The sequence below is a fragment of the Symphalangus syndactylus genome, chromosome 9 (genome assembly GCF_028878055.3).
Source record: "Symphalangus syndactylus isolate Jambi chromosome 9, NHGRI_mSymSyn1-v2.1_pri, whole genome shotgun sequence".
NCBI classification, from domain to species: domain Eukaryota; kingdom Metazoa; phylum Chordata; class Mammalia; order Primates; family Hylobatidae; genus Symphalangus; species Symphalangus syndactylus.
Window position 1 is genome coordinate 75,087,151 of NC_072431.2, and position 22,389 is coordinate 75,109,539.

The 22,389-nt window shown below is 45.1% G+C and overlaps 1 protein-coding gene across 8 annotated transcripts in view; it reads left to right on the plus strand.

Annotated features, from left to right (window-relative positions):
- The window catches only part of VOPP1 (VOPP1 WW domain binding protein), a 103,155-nt gene that overhangs the window by 13,238 nt on the left and 67,528 nt on the right, over window positions 1–22,389 (plus strand). For 3 of the 8 annotated variants that reach the window (XR_010113522.1, XR_010113521.1, XM_063608910.1), the window contains exon 2: window positions 3,683–3,742. The exons of the other annotated variants lie outside the window; for them this stretch is intronic. Coding sequence is in view for 1 of the 3 variants with exons in the window: in XM_063608910.1 (XP_063464980.1) it covers window positions 3,683–3,742 (60 nt within the window). In the remaining 2 variants the exon portion in view is untranslated. The remainder of the gene's footprint in view (window positions 1–3,682; window positions 3,743–22,389) is intronic. 8 annotated transcript variants of the gene reach the window in all.

The following is a 22,389-nucleotide window of genomic DNA, read 5'->3' on the forward strand; positions in this document are numbered from 1 at the left end:
GCTCACTACAACCTCTGCCTCCTAGGTTCAAGCGATTCTCCCGCCTCAGCCTCCCAAGTAGCTGGGACTACAGGCATGCACCACCATCCCCAGCTAATTTTTGTATTTTTAGTGGAGACGGGGTTTCACCATGTTGGCCAGGCTGGTCTGAAACTCCTGACCTCAGGTGATCGGCCCGCCGTGGCCTCGCGCAGTGCTGGGATTACAGGCGTGAGACACTGCGCCTGGCCAGTAAAGGTTTTTATACTCCATTGCCACGTTCTGAGGTTCTTCTGTGGGGCTGACATGGGCAGTGGAGTGAGTCAGAACTTGCCGGTTCCACTGCATGTGCCCTGGGTTGGGATGGAGTCATTAACATAGGTTGTAGGTCTGTTTTATGCTTTGAGTTCTTGGTAGAATGACACAGGAAAAATATATGTTGGCTTTATTAATAGCTGGTCACCCCAGTGGAAGCTGAGATTCACTTCTGACTTTCTGAATTGCATGAGAAGTTAAATCGCAGATAGGGAGAAGGCTTTCTCTCATAATGAGAGCCTTGGACAAATTGAGATCGCAGGTTACTAGATACAATTGATGCTTTTATCACTTTCTGGCAGAAAAGGAGGTGGACTTCAAAATCACGACATCTGGGCCCTGGTCAGCTGAGCCAGGCATTAGAGTCCTTCCACTGTGGTGGCCTGTTGGTCGGCCCAATGGCACGGTCAGCTCTGGGGGCAGCGGCTGCTCTTAGGGGCTTGCTAACGGGCAGTGCTCACGTTCCTCCATAAGATGGGAACAGTAGGCATCCGAATTAGGGGTCTCTGGTCCCTTTCTGAGTGTCAGCATGACCTAGTGATGTATTCAGAGAAGCTGCCAAGAGTGGAAGTGGGTTTATTTAGTGATGATTGTCACCACTAGAATCAGTACCTTTTTAAACTCCACCCTGTTTATCTGAATTCAGTTGTGTGGATGGTTCTTGTTTTGATGGATGGCTCAGGATCCCATTGAAGCCATCAGTCCAGAGGATGAGGGACCAGACTAAAAACCCTTACTATCCACTGGATACTTAGTGACTTATATATAGCTAAGTTGTTTGCAAAGCTTTGGGCACAAATAAAATTAATACAATTAGGTCTTCAGAAGGAAATGCAGGATGGTATTAAACTTTTCAGTGAGGCTATCTTGTTGCTAACCTTGAACACTGACCTTTCCTTTGCTTTCTTCTTTGGTTTTTAGCAACTCTGCATTATTATTGCCGAAGAGGTCTCAGAACACTAAAATAGCTCTTTGTCAGTCAACTTTACTAATGTTAATGATGCCAGGGTTTGGTGTTCACACTGTAGCCATGCTGTGTTTGAGGCTGTATGTAGTCTGAAGTTTTTACTCTGTCTTTTGGGTCTTTGTCTGCAAGGAGCCTGGGGTGGGACATGGATGGATGGGTGGGTGGATCTGGGAGGTGAAGAGACTTTACCGCACCTGACACAGCACAATAGCCTCTGGACAGGGATGCCTGGGCTCTCTGGAGGCTGAGCAGAGATGGTTGGAATTGGCATTAGCAGGGTGTCTCTGGGGTGGCAGTGTCCTCTCCCTGATTAAAGCATCATCTGTCACCCCTGCAGGTGTGCACACCTGAACAGGTTAGCAGGTGAGAAACACATTATTTGTATGAGTTTTCATTTAGTTGTCTAATGGAAGTTTAAAGAACATATTAAAAATATGAAGGATATTCTTTTTCTTAAAATTCATTCTTTTGTATTTAATTTTTTTGACATACAACAACCTGCACATAATTAATGTATACAGCTTGATGAGTTTGGAGATAAGTATGCACCCGTGAAACTACCTCCACAATTTGTGCCATAAGCCTCTAAAAGTTTCCTCCTGCTGTCTGGTTATTATTATTATTATTGTGTGTCATAAGGTCTACCCCTTAGCAGATTTCTAAGTACACGGTAGAGTAGTGTTAACTGCAGGACCTCTGTGGCACAGCAGCCCTCTGGGACTCACTGATTTGCATAACTGAAACTTTGTACTTTTTGACAAATACCTAATTTCCCCTCCTCCAAACCCTACGCAATGCCATTCCACCCTCTGTTGAAGGGTTTTCTTGTCTGTCTCTACTTACAACGCCTCACAGAGTACTTACTAAACCGTATATTGATTAGAACGTCTTTGGCCCTCAGTGATAGGAAACCCAAGTCAAGTAGTACAGACTTGGAGGAAGTTCATTATCTGGCATGGTTAGGCGTCCTCCTGTTGGAGGCCCCGGCCCTGGGTTGTTCAGAGGCTCTACACAGCCTCCCATTTGCTCCACCCTCCATTCTGCCATTCTCTGGGGTCGGTCCTGCCCTTGTGGTCATGTGTAGGTTGCAGCAGCTCCTCACAAAATGCAAATCAGTCAGCATCCAGCATGTCTTTCTTATGTATGTGTTTTGTTCTGTCGTGGCTGGGCAGTGTTACTTGGCCCCTTCCTTTTCCCATCCCCATAGTATTCCAATATTTTCTAATGGGGCACTCATTTTAGGTGGGGTTGGTGTTAGATGGGTCCTGAAGAATCGGAATTTTCAGATTGGAAGTCAAGCCAGCGATTGAAATATAAACAGACGTAGGAGCCTTCTTGCTAGCATATGGGTTTTTTTAAAGTCCTTTTTTTTTTTTTTTTGAAACATCTTATGTTTATTTTTTTTAAACTTTCCAACCTTATTTTATTTCTCCAGATGATGGTGGCAATGTGATAACCAGCACTTAGCAGGTGCTTGCTGTGTGGCAGCATTGTTTTAAGTAAGCACATGGTGTTTCATCTGTGCAGCCTTCCCACCCCTGCCCCAGGCTCCGTGCTGCCCTCCTGTCCATTTTGCAGATGAGTGGACTGTGGCTAAGGAGACTGGGGTTTTCTCAAGATTTTCTGTAGTCGGACCTAGCATTCAAACCTCAGCAGATTGACTTGCCAACCTAAAATAACGAAAGGGGTCAGAATATGATTTAAAGAGCATTTAAATAAGTGCAAAGTGTAAGGTAGGCCACCCAGAAACACCAACTCTGAAGAAATGGAATCAGTTTTCCGAAGTAGGAAGTGAAGGCTTCATTTATGTGGGCTGAGACAGTGGAGTTTTTAGCAGGATTACATTATTCATACAAGGTTGGTGTGTATGTTATAGCAATTTGATTGGCTGTAGGTGGTGTTTCTTTTTGGGGAGGGGATATTTAACATTTTCTTAACAGAGGGTGTAATAGTCCTGGGTTTTCTTTCATCTGGTCTAAGCGAAGCAGGGCAATGAAGGGGGGGTTAATCTACAACAAGGGTCATTAATTCAGAGGGCAGGAGGCTTTTGACCCTGACATGGTTTCTCTTTAGTCAATGTACAGAGCAAGAAAAAGAAGAAAATGAGTTATCTATAATCTGAGAAACATAAATTGTAACCATAGGTGACTCAGATCACACTCACATTTCTCTCAAAGCTTGAAGTGTTTTGGGGGGTTCCAACAGCTTTTAGGTTTATTTGTTTTCACAGACTTCAGAGTATGTTCTTAAAGGCCCCAATGTGTAAAGTTTATATAATCGTAGCATTTTCCTCTTTGAGGTTCCATCATGGCCTGTCCCGGAGGGAGTTCCTGTTGCTGGTTCATGTTATGCATTTTGGTTATTAAGAGACTGAGAAACTCCATCATGTTATCCTAAGTAATGTGTCTTTATTATAAATAGGATGTGGAAATTTGGAAGATGAGAATTTTTGGCCCATGGAATCCAGAAGCGGATGAACAGGTTTGTGAACTGGAGGGTGGCTTAGGAAGGAACTGGCAAGGCTCACTGTGGCCTTGAGACCTGGTGGAATGAGTCAGGGTCATTGTCCTGCTGGGCTGAGCCCCTGCCTCTCCCACCTCCTCCTGCCTTGCTAGGTAGCCTGCACACTCGCCCAGTCCTTTGTGGCAGGCTGGGCTCAGAAGGTCTCAGAGGAAGCTCAGCAGGTGGCTGGGAGAGAGCAGAGGCTGCCCTTAGGGGCACTAGGTGAGCACAGCAGCTTTCTGCTTCATACATTGAGTGCTTGGGGCCCCGCATAGGTAAGCAGCAGAGGGGCTTCCAGCACACACTCATGTTCTCATTATCATATACAGGTTATTAGAGAGGGGAAATCTACGGGGAAACATCTTAGAACACATGGAAAAGAAAACAAGTGAATTTTGATGATAGCTATTGGGGTTATTCATTCGTTTATATTTATTTGCTTTGTGCTGTGTTCATCAGCACAGCTCACCGAAGGGAGTCCAGCATAAGCAGTCTATATGATACTGCAGTCCCCGAAAGGTTTTTGTAAGCAGGAACTATGTGAGCAAAATTTAGTTTATTGTTTCAAAATTCTCATAAAGAATTATGTTCCCAGCAGAGCCTCCTGCTGTGTCAGTGGTAATTGATGACTACTGCCGTTTTCAACAATAATGAGGTGTGTGCTAGCGAAATGAAGAGGAGCCCATGCCTGAGGAGCTCTTGATACTTAGGAAAAGGAGAACGGCTGCTTAGAACAATACCCTGGACCCAAATGGCATGACCACTAAGAGCTGGATCTTACCTGGCACCTAAAATGTGCTGGGCAGTGTCCTAGTGGTTACCCCCACTGTGTCCCTCATGGTAGCCCTGGAAGCTACATGTTGCCGCTCATTTTACAGATGCACAAAGTGAGGTTGAGAAGTTAAGGGATTTAGCAAAGGTCATCTGTGCAGTGAAAAGAGGCAGTAGTTGTTCTTTCCAGCTTTCACATGTGAGGAAACAGTAGTGCTAAAGGTGAGCAATTGTCATGCAGTCTGCTTCCCTGGGGCCAGCGATTGAGCTGGGGGTGGTCGGGAGGGCAAGCTGTCCATGCAGAGCACCCTCCCTCTCCTGTCCCTTCCCCCTTCAGGCTTTGGTCCCTGTCCTGTGCTTTGCTTCCGTCTCTTGTTTTCCCTCCACTACTTCTCCAAGTTCTACAGGCAGATTGGAAATTTATTTTAAGACTGGTTCCTTTTTAAAAAGTATATTTATCTATGTAACTTAAGTTTCTGATGGATTTTTCTTTTGGCCTAGAGGCATGATTCAGTGTAGTGGTTTAATTTGTAAACAGCACCTTTCATCTGATTTTCTTCTTCGTGAGATGCGGCAAAAAGCAGCCACCTCGGAAGCTTTCCTTCTCCATTTCCAGACCCTCATCTCAGCCTCAGATGCTGATGTCTCCTGCGCTTGGGTGAGGTCTTCCTCCTCTCCTCATTCTGTGAAAAATCCTGGGGAATCTCATCTATATCTAAATCTTCAATGACAGTTGTTTATGTGAATGTCTCCAAAATCTATATTTCTGGTCCAAGAATTCCCTGCTGAGCTCCAGCCCCTGTCGACCCAGTTGTCTAACAGAGACGTCCTCCAGGGTGGCCCGGAGGCCTCAGACAGTGTATCTGAAGCAGAGCTCGCCCTTTCCCCAAAGCTCCGCCATTGGTTCTATGTCAGTCCATGGCACCGCCTCCCATCCAGGACAGTGCTCCAGAAACCCCACCATCCCTACATCCTCGGCAACCCAAGTTCTGCGATTTTTTACTCAAAGTTTCTAGAATGTGCCAGGCCCCGTTTTCTCTATTCCTGACTCAGTCCAGGCCATTTTCCTCGTGTACAGTCCTTGGGATGTTTCTTCTCCATTCTGCCCATGTGAACTTTTGAAAACTTTGTCTGATCTGTTACTTTTCTTCTTGAAATCCACTAATGGTACCCTATTGGCCTATGGGAAAAATTCCAGCCACCCTCAAGTTAGTTCCCAGTGCTCTTCAGTGCCCTGTGAGATCCTGGATGGAACGAGATTGAGCTGCCCTCTGCCAACCTTGGCAACTCCACAGCCCTTGCCAGGACCAGGTGCTGTATTAGATAAGGAGGCAGCAGGCATCACACATGTGTAACCTTGTTTCATTTTAGGATTGACCAGCTACTTGGAAAGTTTTAGAGCCTATCTCTCGATAAGAGATAAAACTCTTACTGGCATACCTCTCTGTCTCTCTTCTTTACCAGTAATCACAATTTTGGATAAGCTTTTGCATTTTGGCAACCATGAAGGATGGTAAGTAAAGAGGTCTAATATTGTAAGTCTTGAGCGGGGCAGGTAGCAGCTACAGTTGCCACGATGGATCCCTCCAGGACATGCCTTCCTCAGCGTGGTCTTTGTAAATGTTGTCCCCTGAGTTGTGCAGTGCAAGCCTGTGCGGCTGAACAGGAGAGACTTGGGAGCAGCCCTGCTGTGCGGCTGCAGTCTGAAAGGAAATGACGCCTGTTTGCTAGGCCTGGGAAGAGGGTGAGTGTGTGTGTGTGTGTGTGTGTGTGTGTGTGTGTGTGTGTAGAGTGCAGGGGAAGGGAGCACAGAGATATCAGGGGAACCAGGGCTTGAGGACAGAGCTGGGATGTGTCTGGGATGTGTCTGGGATGTGATGGAAGGAAGCAGTCGTGGTGTGTGTGTGGTAGGGGTGGGGTGGGGTTGCAGGGATTGAGGTCAGGGAGTGGGGGCTTCTGGAAGGGTTGAGAAAAGTATTTACTTTTGACCCCTAATTTGTATCATTGGTTTCGTTAAGGGGTATATTTAAACCAAAACCAGAAATGTTAGGCCTAGATCTATAATCTAAATACTATTTTATGGTAAATGAATTGGAGCTTACAGCCAAGCCTAGTGACCTTTGGGTCTGTATCATGGGAAAACAGCCCGTTGCTCCCCAGGCTAGTCTTTTTATTTTCCTCACTCTGGGAAGCAGTCCCCTTAAAGAGGTTTTTACTGGTGACTCCTCCCAAGTACTGCAAAAGTAGAAATGAAAATGTATCCCCAATAAAATCCTGTTAGGTGTTGGAACTAAAATATGAATCTAAAATATAAAAATAGCCTGTATAACAGACGAACTGCAGCTCCTTTCCAACAATGCCTCCTGCTAGGGCAACACATATATTGGAAATGAGATTATGAGATATAATTAACTTGTCTGCCTATACTGTTACTCTTTGAATGTTTCCAAGTTTATTTTAGGAAGATTGACAGTCATAATTATATTGTCAAGCATTTGTCATTTTTGCTGTAGCAATAACACTGAAACCCAGACAAAAAGCTCCCACCTGACTTTGATTGGAATGGTGCAGCAGACAGATTTCGGTTGCATGTCTGTTCCTAAAGCGACTTAGCATTTGTCAGCAATTTGCAGCTAGCAGCATGTATAATTTTTTCTTTGGGTTCAGGAGTTTAGTCTAGGAGGAAATCCTGTCGTGTTGCCATAGTGCTCTGTCACCTTTCTGGGTTGAGCATGGCTGAGTGACTCAGCCCATGGGAGGTCTCCCAGGAGAACAGGCTCCACTTGCTGCCTCTCTGCGTGAACTCTGTGTGCCGGCAACCTGGCGACCAGACTCCTGCCTTCGGAGGGGCTGGGGCTCCAGGACCTGAGTGCCCTCCACTGTTGGAAGGCAGTGTCATGTGGTAGGAAAAGGGCAACTTTGGAGCCACACAGACCTGGTTCCAGCACTTTCTTTTGAGGCATCAATCACTTAGTGTTTTCCTAGACTTCATTTGTCACCCTGGGAAAATCATGCTTGTGTTGCTGGGCATGTGTAAGCATGGAGATCCATCCTGTGTGAGTGTGTAGGTCTGAAAAATAATGGGTAGCTGGCATCCTTAATATGTGTCATCTGCTTTCTGATAGAGGCAGCCGTTTGATTTAAGACAGAAATGGGAAACTATTTCCCACCCCATTCCTATGAAGAGAACAGCATTTTGCGATAGTCTGAGCTTCTTGGGAGGAGAGGCATTTTGTACGGAGGTTTTAAAATCAGCTAAATTACCTTCTTTCTGTCATCGCTATTTCTAAATCCAAAAGGTGCTTATATTTGTCCATCTTACCCAGTCCCTCAGTGGACTGCCTTGCCCATGCAGTGCATGTTAATAACTAGCAGAGGCACAGACCTTGACCCTTGTAGGCCCACCGCTTCCTTTTCCACAGGGTCACTGGTCCCTGACCTGGCTAACCTGGCTCCCAGGGCTTTCCCTCCACCTCCACACCTTGTCAACAGCTTTTTTTTTTTGGACACAGTCTCTTGTTGCCCAGGCTGCAGGCTCACTGCAACCTCTGCCTCCTGGGTTCAAGCAATTCTCATGCCTCAGACCTCCAAGTAGCTGCGACTGTAGGCATGCGCCACCATGCGTGGCTGATTTTTGTATTTTTAGTAGAGATGGGGATTCACCATGTTGGTCAGGCTGGTCTCAAACTGCTGACCTCAAGTGATCTACCCGCCTGGGCCTCCCAAAGTGCTGAGATTACAGGCGTGAGCCACCCCGCCCAGCCTTCAACATGTATTTTGTATTTGATAATTTCCTCCTTCAGATTTTTTCTGCTTTCCCTCCCACTGCATGTAAGATGAAAGAGAGGCCCTCTTCCTCCACCTCAGCCCTGACCATGTTGAACCCTTCCCCACTTGGAGTTTCTTTCCCTTTTTCCTAAGGGAAGGGGGAAAAACAAGGTGACCTATTCCATTTCTAGAAATGGAATAACTAGACCAGAGCTTATTGACAGATTTCCTGAGGGAAAGAAACACCAAGTGTTTGTGCATTTAATTCTTTGCGTCTGATGGGAGAATTGACTTTCGAGGCATGCTTTGGGGAGCACTCAGAACCTGATTTTGAAGGGAAAGCATTTTGTGCTGTTTCAGCCCTGCCGGACGTATTTGCCAGCACAGGTGTACGGTGCGCACGTGGGGTTCTGGTGCTCCACGTCCTAACATTCCAGGACATTACTTTGATGTCAGTGAAAACTTCCATTGACTCTAGGAGTGATGAAACAGCAGCAAGCATGGCAAATAGGTTTATTTCACATGAAGCCTTGCTCGTCTTCTTGGTAGCGACAGCCCGGAGTGCCTTGCTGTAGAGAAGTCTGGAAGAATGCCATGGCTGATGAGGGAAGTTATGTCTGCGGGATGGTAGGGCTCATGGTTTGTTGTTTTCTCTGCATAACAGGGAGATAATTTGCCAACCCATCCGGAGCACTCAGTGTCTTCATGCTGTCATGTGCCCCTTTGCCTGTAACCATGCCCTTCCCTCTGCTCGGGCTGTCCTCACTGTGTGTCTCTCAGTTCTCATTTTAGATACAGCCTTCTCCAGGAAGCCTGCCCTGATTCCTTCAAGCCAATGTAGTCTCTGACTCTAAAATTTCATTGCTTTATTATGAAAATAAGCCTAATGCATTCTAATTGTGGAATAATTGGAAAGTAGAAAAATATACAGACACGAAAATAGGTCATGTTTTCCTTCCAGCCATTTTCTGCACAGTTTTCATACACTGGTCGTTAACATATACTCAATCGTGCATCCTTCTGTCAGGAACACTTCCATTCCATTAACAATTACCCATCAGCCTGTTAGCGGCTGTATGATACTTCGCAGTAGGGCTAATGATGGACTCGTGAGTGCTCCTGACGTTGAATATTTAACTTGTTCCCGTTTTTGTATATTGTAAGAATGCTGAAATGAACATCTTTGTACATTTTGGACTTTTTTAAAGGATGGATTTCTAGAAATGGAATGACTAGACCAGAGCTTACTGACAGATTTAAAGACATCTGATATATATTTCCAGACTGCAAACTTTCAGAAAGCTTTTTTCAAACCAAATTTATATTCCCTCCAGCAGTGTACAAGACCATGGGGTTAAATATTCTATCATTGCTTCTTAGGGCAAAAATAAGTGTTGCCTGTGTTACAAGGTTTGGATCTTCGCCCTTATTTATGTACACTTATGTACATTTGTTTACAATCTGTGTTGGCAGATTTTCTCTCCAGAGGGTGGCACCTGCCACACTGCGGCACCTAGTGGCTGCTGTTGGGCTGGTGTCGCACCTTCGGCTTTTGTGGCGGCTTTATTCCTATGCTAGGAAGTGGATTCTGCCAGGAGTCCTTGGACTGATGCAGTGAAGGAAATGCTGTTCCCTCTCCCAGGCGCTGGTGCTTCCAGGGCCCTCCCTTGTTCTGGGGAGTAGTGCCTGTGCACGGCTGTGCAGTCCCCTTGGCCCAGCCCATGGTGGCACTCAGGCTGTCATGCTGAGGAGAGGCCTGGCTCATGATGTGGATGACCAGGGACTGTTGGTTTTCCTGGTCAGGGTAAGCAGTCTCTGCGGTGACCATGATGGGGATGGGGGTGGGAAAAAGTCTTTTCCCAAGCAAGATTTGAGAGCACCGCTCATGGGGGAGAGGAGCAATGGCATTTTAATATGTGGGATTTTTGTAAGGGGGATTTCTTGCAGAATGTGTGCATACTCTCTTGTCTGGAAAGAAGGAGGTGTTCTTTGTCTAAGTGGATGTGTGCCTAGAGCATACTGTGTGGGGAAAGGAAGTAGATGAGCTTCTGCTCCTTGCAGATGCTTCCTCCGCTTGTTTCTGTTCCCAGGGTAACTGCCCAGGGCTCAAGGTACATGGCTGGTCGCACTGCAGAGTGTCCGCCAGTGTGTCCTGCTCCTGCTGGCCACCTGCAGCAGACGGCTGAATGTGGAGCAGAGCCTCTTTTTTGACAGTGGAGAAAGGGAAAAGGTCTCTGTAGAAGATTGAGGTCTGGTTCAGTCCCAGTCGCAGAAGCAGTGTTTCAGGTTCACTTGGTTCTTCAGCTTTTGTCCAGACTCCAGACTGGCTACGGATTTGGGGATCTTAGGAGAAATTAATCCATGGGCCTGTGCATGTGCCATCAGTCTGCCTAGTCCAAGGGAGTCTGTATGCCTGATCGTGAGGGCCACTTGCCCTGAGAGAAGGGCAGATTATTGGGAAGCTTAGACCCCTTGTTCATCTTTTTGCCCCGTGACTGTCTATGGAAATTGCCCTTGGATGCTTTCAGTGTTTTGGAGTGGTTTATGATAAACTGGTCTTATCTCCCCTGTCAACCTTTAGGTAATTTAGGCGCATTTGGAGTACCTGGTCTTTAGCTGCCTGGATTGCCCCTTGTCTGTTGGCAAACCTCTTGGAAGTGGTGTTTTCACTGCTAGCCCTACCTGTTTTTCTCCTGTGTTTAAATCTCCCAACTTCCATGCCTCATAGGTGGGTCTGCCCTCAGGCTCCGTGCCTCCAGATGGCCAGTCTCACTGTGGTCACCCTGGGTTCTTCCTAGATATAAATGATGATAAAACAATATCCCCCCAGGGTTGTGGATTTTGTTGGGTTTGGGAAATGCTGGGATCTCATGATCCTGCAATGCCTGTTATAGAAGCCAGTTGCTTGCCAGTTTTCTTTCATCTTTCATCTACTTATAATCTACAGAGCAAGAGTGCTGGTGATTATGGACTATATTTCCCAGATTTCTGAATGTAGTCTTGGGCCAAGAGGAATGTGGTAAACCCAAGCACAAGGCTAATAAAAGTAAAGATGGTTAGAGTCCATTAGAAAGTGTGCACGAAAGAGAGCTTTGTATTCCCCAGTAGCAGGCGTCTTCACCCACACCCATGCATCTTGCTGGATGGCCTGCACAGAGCAGACAGCATGTTTGGGAGTGTGGGACTCAATCTGAATGCTAAGTAAGTAGTAGGTTTGCCTCTCATGGAACGAATGCAGGTCCCTGTAAGTGAGGACAGATACGCGTCCCAGCTCTAATGTGAGAAAACGGAGGCAAGCCAGGGATCCCCCGGGGTATCCCCGAGTCCTGAGGGGCAGAGGGCGGAGCCTCTGAGGACCAGGCGGTCAGCAGCTGCTCTTCTCAAATTAGTCATTGCGGTGTGCTGGGAGGAGGAGAAGACGCAGGCAGCATAAACCTGGCAGATATTCCTGGAGCCTGCATTTTACTTGACATGTTTAGGGGTTGGGGGTTAAAGGCAACCTTTTAATTGATAAATAATTGAAAACATTATGTGTGAAATTTAATGCAAATATATAATGGAGTAGAATACAACATGTGTAAACGAAGTAGAATGTAAGGGCGTGAACTTCTAAGGTAAAGCTTGGGGTGTCAAAGAAATTTTGCATCCCACTGAGTGTCATTTAAGACCACATCTCCATTCACCTGGCTCCCATTCCCAGAATCTGCGGTCACGGTCTTAGGTGACTGTCAGGGGTATTTTGGTGGAAATTTTTAGAAAGCCCTTGGAGGGGAATCAAACAGGTGACTGAAACTGCTGGTGTGCTTTTAAGAGAAGTTGGAAGAAGAGACATTCTCTGTGCAGAGGGTGGTAAATGCACATGCCTGCAGGCTCAGGGCACAGCCTGCCAAGCCACATCTACTAGGGAGTGATGGGAAGTGTGGTAAAATGGAAAAGATCTTGCCATGTGAAAGGTATGGCAGGGAAGAGGGAACCAGGCACCACTCAGGTCTAGCTGATTGTTAATGAGTCTTTGGATTTTTCAGGAAAAATTGAATATCTAGATTTTGTGTAAAGTTTCTTTATCTCAAAGCTATCATGGGCCAAACAAAACATGTCTATTGGTAGCTAGTAGGAGACGATCATTCCCAACTCGACTGGTTTGTCAGTCAAGTAAAGGGTTGCATGATGGGCATACTTAGTTCCGTGCTCCAGAGCTCTCTGTAAAGGTGTATTCCTGTTGTTTCTTAAGTTTACATGAGATTCTGTAACTCCCAAAAAGTTGGCAAGGTTTATGTACATACGCAGAGGCTTATGTTTAAATTAAAGATTCCTGTACTTACGTGTCACTGTTAATTAGCCCAAATTTCACTCCCAGCCTTGGTGTGTGTATGGCATCAACCTTAGAAAGCCTTGGAGCCCACCTTGCCTGCCACTCTTCCTATTCATTTTGCCCTAGGGGGAAGGTAGCCTCAGTCCTGTTGGGGTCCTGTTATCTGTGGAACCCCTGGAGCCTCTTTGTCCCCCGTCCCCAGCCTCAGAGCGGGGACAGGGTTGGATCTGGATGTTAGCTGGCATTAGGTGAGAACAGTGGAATCAAGACCCAACCCACCACTCCCTCCTACAGCTCTGTCGGCTTCTCCCAAGTCTTAACAGCTGACCTGGGGCTGCTAAAATCCAGGTCAAAGGGATTACAAATTGCATGGCTGCCTTCTGCCAGTCTGGGCGGTTGGCAGAATGTGCGTCGAGAGAGCTGTGTTGCTGAGTCATCTCTGCTCTGGCTCACTCATCAGTGAAATGAAGGCTGTCCTTCTCCATGTTCAGGGGCACTGGGGACAAGGCCTGTAGCTCCCATTTGTGGAGGTGCTTCCTGTTGGTTTTAGGATGCAGACCTGATCCCGTGGCTTAGCCTCCCAGGGTCTGCATGGCCTGAGCTCTCGGCCTGCTGGCCTCTGCTCCATCGCCCCTCCCTTTGGGCTCTGTGCTTCAAAGCTGGGGCCTTAATTCAGGGGTGGTGGTGGTGGTGCTGGTATCACTTATTTCTTAGCGGGGGAGCACAATATATTTGTATATTTTTTAAATCAACTTTTAAGTTTGGAATAAGTTTAGATTTATAGAAAATTTGCAAAGCACATTTGCAAAGCAAATATAGAGTTGCTGTATCACCCAGTTTCCACTAATTTAACAGCTTACATTGCCATGCTGCATTTGCCTAAAAAGGAAACCAACATTGGTATATTGCTATTAATTAAAATTGCTTTATTTGGATCTCTCCAGTTTTTCCATTTATGTCCCTTTTTCTGTTGGGAGATTCAGTCCATCATGGCGTATTGATTTAGGCTTATTTCAGTTTTGCCAAAACTTCTTGCATTCTGCCACCTCACGTTCCATAGAGCACATAATCCCACCTTTCCCTTAAGTGTTCTCTTTGTACAACTATTCTCAACTTAGTGAGCTACCTGGGAATTATATCTTCATTCATGGGCCAGATCCTGTCTACATCTCCCTTGGCTGTCTTGTAACTCAGGAGATGGCACCACCTCTGCCCTGCTCATGACTGAGTCCTTGGCTTCTAGCACAGGCCAGAGCTGTGGAGTGCTTAGTGAGTATCTGTGAGCTGATTGAACAGCTGGGCTCAGTAAATCCTTCCTTTTTTTCACTTTTTCTTTTCTTTTATTTTTTTAAATTGAGACAGGGTCTCATTCTGTCACCCAGACTGGAGTGCAATGGTACAATCACAGCTCACCGCAGCCTTGACCTCTCAGGCTCAGGTGGTCTTCCCACCTCAGCCTCCTGAATAGCTGGTATTACAGGCATGTGCCACCACGCTTTTTTTTTTTTTTTTTTTTTTTTTTTTTTTTTTTTTTGTAGAGTTGGGGTCTTGCTGTGTTGCCCGGGCTGGTCTCAAACTCCTGGGCTCAAGGGATCCACCTACCTCAGCCTCCCAGAGTGCTGGTGTGAGCCGCTGCACCCAGCCAAATCATTCCTTTTTAAACACAAGAGCTGCAGCTCTCCACAAATGACAGATCTGTGAGCTTCCATGGGGCTTGCCAGACAGGGAGCATTAGGCACAGAGCACGAGCAGGTGGTGTTCAGCTCAGTGGATCCCTCTTGAGTCCTGGTGGATGTGTAACCAGTGTGGCCCACAAGCTGTGATTCCAACTGCAGTCACGCCTGTGTTATTTTTCTAGTCATACTGGAGTGTAGTCATACCTGTGTTTATCCTAAGGTGAATTCAGCCGTGCATACTGGGCCAGAAAGAGGAGGGAGAGAGCAGGCTTCTTCCCTGCTGGCTGCCCCTCTGAGTGCTTCCCTTCTGCCACGGGTCAGTTGTGTGCTGCTTTGCCTGGGGCTGGTGGGATCCTGACATCGAGACAGGCCTCCCAGGGGAGAGCAGCACGTTCTTGGACCTCACAGTACTGGGAGCTTGCTTCAGTGACCCAGTGGGATGCACCTCCTGATGAAAGAGTTCTCTTCTCCTAGCGTGGTCTCACCTGTGCCCCTTTGAAGAAATAGTGATCACAGGGAACACTGACCATAAGTGACTTTTCCTGTATTCAACAAGTTTATTTCATTTTTAAATAAAGTAATATATGCATATTAATGGAAAGTTTAATGTCAGAGCTTAACACAGTCTTCCCCATGCCCCGCTGTTGTGGTCTGCTTCTCAGAAGAACTACTTTCAACTCTTATTTAGCTGATTCTTTTACTATTTGCCTCCAAATTTTAAAATAATACACATACCTTCTAGCTCTTGATTTAACAGTGCTAGACATTATTTAATCTCTCTTCCTCTATCCTCTCAGTATATCTGTTTATATCAGTACCTATTACAAGAAAGTAAAATGTATATAAAATATCTGGTTAAATCCACATTTAGTATCATTATTATGACTACGTTTTGCTGACTGTTGAGCTATGTAGAACACTAAAATTGCGCTTTTATTGGACAACTTTTTTTATTTTTCTTGAGTTCAAAATGGCCTCGTGGTTTCATTAGCTTAGTTTATTTCAGATGTTTGCTTGAGTTCCACGGTCTCCACCAACTCTGCGGAAGCCTTCAACAATACTTTCCAGAGTTAAATGTTAGATTACATTCGTCAGTTTCAGTTTCCCCCTGATGAGGTCCTCCCTGAAACCCCCACTCTTCCACGCCGGTTGGATATGTGTTCTTTTTGGGAAGACCCAAAAAGAAGTTTTCAGCACATTCCAGTATCAGAAAGACTGTTTTCTTCTTAAGAAACACTATCTTTTCTCACAAGTTGTTTTCATCCGATGGACACCGTGATGTTGTGACTAACAGCGTTCCCCGTTCTGCCTTGGCCTTCAGGAGCCTGAAGCTAAGTGTGGGGCCATCTCCTTCCCCCACCAGCCCCTACTGCCCCAAACCATGAAAACCATGCCATTGTGTGCATTTATTTTGTTCCAATTTCATCATATTTTCTTCTTCTTGTGTCGCTTTTGGTCAGCTAAAATCTTTTAAGAAGGTGTTTTACAGATTAACACAGAAGCATGCTGGGCCACACATTTACAGCCAGTTGATTTTTGACAAAGGGGCTGAGAACATCCATTGGGGAAAGGACATTATCTCTTCAATAAATGGTGCTGGGAAAACTGTATATCCATATGCAGAAGAATGAAAGTAGACTTCTGTCTCTCGCCATGTACAAAAATCAACTCAAAATCAAACAAAGACTTAAATGTAAGACCTGGAACTGTGAAAGTATTATACTAAAATAAAACTTTGGGGAAATGCTTCAGGACATTGTTTTGGGCAAAGATTTCTTGAGTAAGAAAAGCACAGGCAACCAAAGCAAAAATTAACAAATACGATTACATCAAGCTAAAAAGTTTCTGCACAGCAAAGAAAACAATCAACAAAGTGAAAAGACAACCCACAGAATGAGAGAAAATATTTGTAGGCTATTCATCTGACATGGGATTAATAACCAGAATATATAAAGAGCTCAAACAACTCAACAGCAAAAAACCAAATAATCTGATTTAAAAATGGGTAAATTATTTGAATAGACATTTCTCAAAAAAAAAACCATATAAATGGCCGACAGGTATATGAAAAAATACTCAACACCGCTAATCATTAGGGAAATGCAAATCAAAACCATGAGATAGCACCTCATCTTAGTTAAAATGGCTATTATCAAAAAGACTGAAAATAAATGTTGGTGAGGATATGGCGAAAGGGGACCTCTCAAACACTGGTGGTGGGAATGTAAGTTAGTACTATGGAGAGCAGTATGGAGGCTCTTCAGAAAACTAAGAATATGGAACTACCTTATGATCTAGCAATCTCATTGCCAGGAATTTTAAATGGACAAAGGATTTGGACGCATATTTCTCCAAGGAAGGACATGAGCATATTGAAGAGATATTTGTACTCCCATGTTTGTTACAGCACTGTTAATAGCCAAGATAAGGAATCCACCTAAGTGCCCATCAGTGGACAAATGGATAAGGAAAATGTGGTTTTATATACACAATGGAATATTATAAAGCCATAATAAAGAATGAAATCCTAGTCTGGGCGCAGTGGCTCACGCCTGTAATCCCAGCACTTTGGGAGGCCGAGGCAGGCGGATCACGAGGTCAGGAGATAGAGACCATCCTGGCTAACACGGTGAAACGAAACCCTGTCTCTACTAAAAATACAAAAAATTAGCCGGGCGTGGTGGCGGGTGCCTGTAGTCCCAGCTACTTGGGAGGCTGAAGCAGGAGAATGGTGTGAACCCGGGAGGCGGAGCTTGCAGTGAGCCAAGATCATGCCACTGCACTCCAGCCTGTACGACAGAGCAAGACTCTGTCTCAAAAAAAAAAGAAGAATGAAATCCTGCTAGTTGCAGTAATATGGATCAACATGGAGAACATTAAGTGAAATAAGCCAGGCACGGAAAAACAAATATTGCCTGTTCCTGTATTTTTTTTTTTTTTTCTTGGAGATGGAGTCTCGCTCTGTCTCCCAGGCTGGAGTACAATGGCACGATCTCGGCTCACTGCAACCTCTGCCTCTAGGGTTCAAGTGATTCTCTTGCCTAAAGCTTCCCAAGTAGCTGGGATTATAGGCATGCACCACCACGACCGGCTAACTTTGTATTTTTAGTAGAGACGGGCCTTCACCATGTTGGCCAGGCTGGTCTTGAACTCCTGACCTCAAGTGATCTGCCCGCCTCGGCCTCCCAAAGTGCTGGGATCACAGGCATGAGCCACCATGCCAGCCTGCCTGTTCTTAATCATATGTGGGAGCTAAAATATTTGATCTCATGAAGGTAATGAAAAGAAGAGTGGTTACCAGAGGCTGGAAAGGGTAGTGGGGAGACGGGGATGGAGAGGGGTTAATTGATGGGCATGAAATACAGTTAGAAGGAATAAGACGTGGTGTTCGGTAGCACAGTAGAGCAACTGTAGTTAACAAAAATTAATTATATATCTCAAAATAGCTGGAAGAGAAAATTTGGAATGTTCCCAACACAGGAAGTGATAAATATTTGAGGTGGTAGATATTTCTGTTACTCTGATTTGATCATTACACATTGTATGCTTGTATCAAAATGTCATGTGTAGCCCATAAATATGTACAACTATTAGGAATCCATACAAATTTGTTAAAAAAAAAATACATTCTGGATTTGTCTTATGTTTTTAAACAGCTTTGTTGAGATGTCATTCACATGCTATCATCTCACCCATCTATACTGTATGATTTAATTTTTGATACAGTCACAGGGTTTTTCATCCATCATCACAATCCAATTTTGGAATATTTTATTCCTCCTAGAAGAAACCTTGTACCTTTAGCAGTCACTCCTGATTCCGGCCCACCCTACCCAAGCCCTGAGCAACCATTAATCTACTCTCTGTCTCTGTAAATTTACTCTTTCTGGACATGTCATATAAATGGAATCATATAACACGTGGTCCCTTAGGACGAGCTTCTCTTGTGTTATAGCATGAATCAGTACTTCATTTTCATTGCTAAATAACCGGATACACCACATTTGTTTATCCATTCAGCAGTTGATGGACATTTGGATTGTCTCCACTTTTTGGCTATTGTGAATAATGCTGCTGTGAACATTTGTGTACAGGTCTTTGTGGGCATATGTTTTCATTTCTCGGATAAATATCTACAAGTGGAATTGCTAGGTTATGTGACGACTGTTTAGCCTTTTGAGGAACTGCTAGACTGATTTTCAAAGCTGCTGCACCATTCTGTTCCCAACAGCAATGTATGAGAGGTCAAATGTTCCACATTTTCGCCAATACTTGTTATTGTCTGTCTTTATTATAGTCATATTAGTGGGTGTGAAGTGGTATTTCACAGTGATTTTTACTTGTAATTCCCTAATGACTAATGTTGTTGAGCTTCTTTTCATTTGTTTATTGGCTATTTGCATTATCTTCCTTGGAGAAATGTGTATCCAAATCCTTAGCCCGTTTAAAAAATAACATGTTTATTAAGATAGAATTTAAATATCATATAATTCATCCACTTAAAGTGTACAATTCTGAGGTTTTTCATATATTCACAGAGTTATGCAAGTATTGCCACAATCAAGAATATTTTCATCACCTCACAAAGAAACCCTGTACCCACTAGCAGTCACTCCTTTGCCCATTTTTAATGGCTTCTGTTTTTGATATTGAGCGGTAAGACTTTAAATACGTTCCTTATCAGCTAGATAATGGGCAAGTACTTTTTTTCCCATTTCTGCGGGTTGTCGTTTTACTTTCTTTATGGTATTGCTTGCAGCCCAAGAATTTTAAGTTTCAATGTAGTCCACTTTATGTATTTTTTTCTCATTATTTTTGCTTTTGGTGTTGTTTTTTTCCTTGTATTTTAAAATGGTATTAATTTATGTAAGCCTTCTCAGACCCTTTTTGAGATCTAAGCCAGATATAAAAATAAACAATGCTGTAAAATGGTGGCATCGACTCTGTCTCAGTGTTGTCTTGGCGGTGAATTCAATAGTAAATTCCGTGCGTTGAGGCCGCAGCGGAGGTGAAGACCTGACACTTGGGGAAGCAGCCTGCAGGTGAGTGCTCTGTGAGGGCAGCGTCCGTGGTGTCTGGAGGAGCCCTGAGTCCATACACATGGAACTTATGCTCCACGTGTGTACTCGGCTGGGCACCAGGTGGAGGTCAGCCCTTGAAGCTGCTGAGAACAGAAGCACAGCAATGTTGGTGAAGGCCAGAGGTCTAAACAGGCAGCCTCCCTGAGGGCACGTGGGGTCTCCTCAGCAGTCTGGGGCAATCAAACACAAGGACGGAATGGGAGTTCATTTATTTTTATTTATTTATTTATTTATTTTTGAGACGGAGTCTCACACTCTGTCGCCAGGCTGGAGTGCAGTGGCGCGATCTCGGCTCACTGCAACATCCGCCTCCAGGGTTAAAGCTAATCTGCTGTCTCAGTCTCCCGGGTAGCTGGGACTACAGGCACGCACCACCACGCCCAGCTAATTTTTGTATTTTTAGCAGAGACAGGGTTTCACCATGTTGGCCAGGATGGTTTCGATCTCTTGACCTCGTGATCCACCCTCCTCGGCCTCCCAAAGTGCTGGGATTACAGGCGTGAGCCACCGCGCCTGGCTGGGAGTTCGTTTATTTTATGAGCTAAACAGACATGTGTTACCTAGCCAGGGAAGTTCGCCAACATTTATACCATCATTTCCGTGAGAAAATGAGCCCTAAATTTTAAACCATCCCTAAGTTGGGGATTATCTGTCTTAATTCATGAGTGTTCTTCTTGCTGTTTCCTTATTTGGGAGGCTGTGTGTGTGTGTGTGTGTGTGTGCAACACTCATGTTATGCGCTCGTTTGTTGTGTTGTGTGTATGACAAATATGCATGTATGTGTGTATATATAACATGTTTATCCATTGAGTCCTGGTTCCTGTCCATATAGTTGGTTCAGCAACCACTTACTGAGCCTGCCTGTGGCCACCTCTGTCCCAGGTCCATGCAGGAAGGCAGTCTCCCTTCAGCACGCCACCTCCAGAGGGACTCAACTCCATCTGTGTCAGGGGCTGTTGAGCTCACAGCGGGGCTGATGATCCAGTTGTGAATTACTCACATGCTTTGTTTCCTTCCCCTTCAGCCTCACATGTGGCCCTTTAACAGCTCATTAGTTTTGTTTTAAGGACAGGTAGGGAGAGAGGAATGGGGAGAAGCTGAATTCAGTTTGGTTGAATCTTTGAAGTAAAGGGGTGAATACCAACTGGAATGGAATTCTTAAGTCATCTGGGGATTTCATGTGTTGATCTTGTTCCTTATTCTCACAGATAATTGATTTGGTGGTTTTAAGTTTTTAAATACAATGAATACACGTACTTTTTTTTTTTTGGTGGGGGGGGCATTGAGTTTTGCTCCTGTCGCCGAGGCTGGAGTGCAATGGTGTGATCTTAGCTCGCTGCAACCTCCTCCGCCTCCCGGGTTCAAGCGATTCTCCTGCCTCAGCCTCCCGAGTAGCTGGGATTACAGACTTGTGCCACCATGCTCGGCTAATTTTTGTATTTTTAGTGGAGGAGAGGGTTTCACCATGTTGGCCAGGCTGGTCTTGAACTCCTGACCTCAGGTGATCTGCCCACTTCGGCCTCCCAAAGTGCTGGGATTACAGGTGTGAGCCATCACAGCCGGCACCCTGCCCCTCCCTTTTTTTTTTTTTTTTTTTAAAGGAATGAAACAAAAAGGAATGAAACCTTTCCTTCCCCAATACCTTCTCAACCCTAGACCCTCTACAGAGAAAGAGGCATACCTGTCTGATAAGTTTCTTGTGCAACTCTTTTTTTTTTTTTTAAGATTGTATACTCAAATATTTGGTTAAAAGTACACAGATGGGATCATATTATAGACAGTGTTCTGCATCTTGTTTCTCCTTTTTTTTTAAGAAATGTTGCTTGGAGATGTTTCCTCATCAGCAGCTCAAACCCACAGCCTTCCCCTTGGAGTTACAAAGCGTTCCTTTATAGGAATGGCCATGACTCATTTTAATCCGCCCTCTCTTGATGAACAGCTAAGTAGTTTGTAGCTGTTTTTGTCATTACACACAATGCTCAGGGAAACTTTTGGGCTCTGTCTTCTGTACTCTTGCAAGTTTGTATAGATGAATTATTATGTTTGTCATTAAACCATGTAAAGCAGTTTACAGTGATCCTCAGCTGGACTGTGGAATCCTCGGTCTTTGGACCATAGGGTTGTTCTTTTTGTGTGGTTTGTGTAGCCTGGCAGGAAGGGCTTATGTTTAGATTTTGAGAGGGTATTTGAGCATCAAGTTAGCAAAGAACGAAACATTGTTCATTTCAAGAATAAGTCTGAATAACATGTTGGATTTATTCTTTGCAGCTTCATAATGCTTTGCAGACTGGAAGGATTGTGGCTACATCTTTACCTGGACCTAGAGAAGGACCAGAGAGTGTAGCTCAGTTGGAGAAGAGAGTTCCCAAGTGCGGACTGCATAAGGCGTAGTGTTTGCAAATCGCTACTCAGGGTGGTTTGTGGCAAAATAGACTGACTTTGCAACACTTCATGTTCCAGAAACACTTATGCAATGAGAGCGGTCTCTAGAGGGGATCAGCAGGAAAAGTTTTCCACCACTTCAGCTGGTGAAAGAGGTGTCTTGAAGTCCTAAGGTGGGAGAGGCAGAGGGCAGCTTAGTGTGGTCGGGCCAGGCTGGAGGCAATGTTTGGGTCTGGGTGTGTGAGCCGAATGGGGGTTCCTGGGGCCTTCTCGCTGGCTGGTCGAGAGGAATCGCAGGAGGGCAGCAGACAGCCCAGATTCACGCTGGCCTCCATCTCTGCCTGGTGGGGCCACTTGACACTTAGTAAGTGGTTTGGGGGAGAATGAACTTTTGTGGGCAGTTCCCCCTTTCATGGGTTTGGAGTAGTGGAAGTTGGAGGGGAAGTGGGGGCTGTGGGAAGTGCATGCTTCTTGGTGGCCTGGGCCTGGGGGCCGGACCTGCTTTTCACACTGTCACAAACGCTGGCTTCTTGAATCCTTGTAGCGTCCTCCATGGTAGATGTTCTCACCACTCAACAGAGGATACTGCAGCGTCTGCGGGTGCCAGAGCTTTATGTATGTGTGCTCCGTATTGGA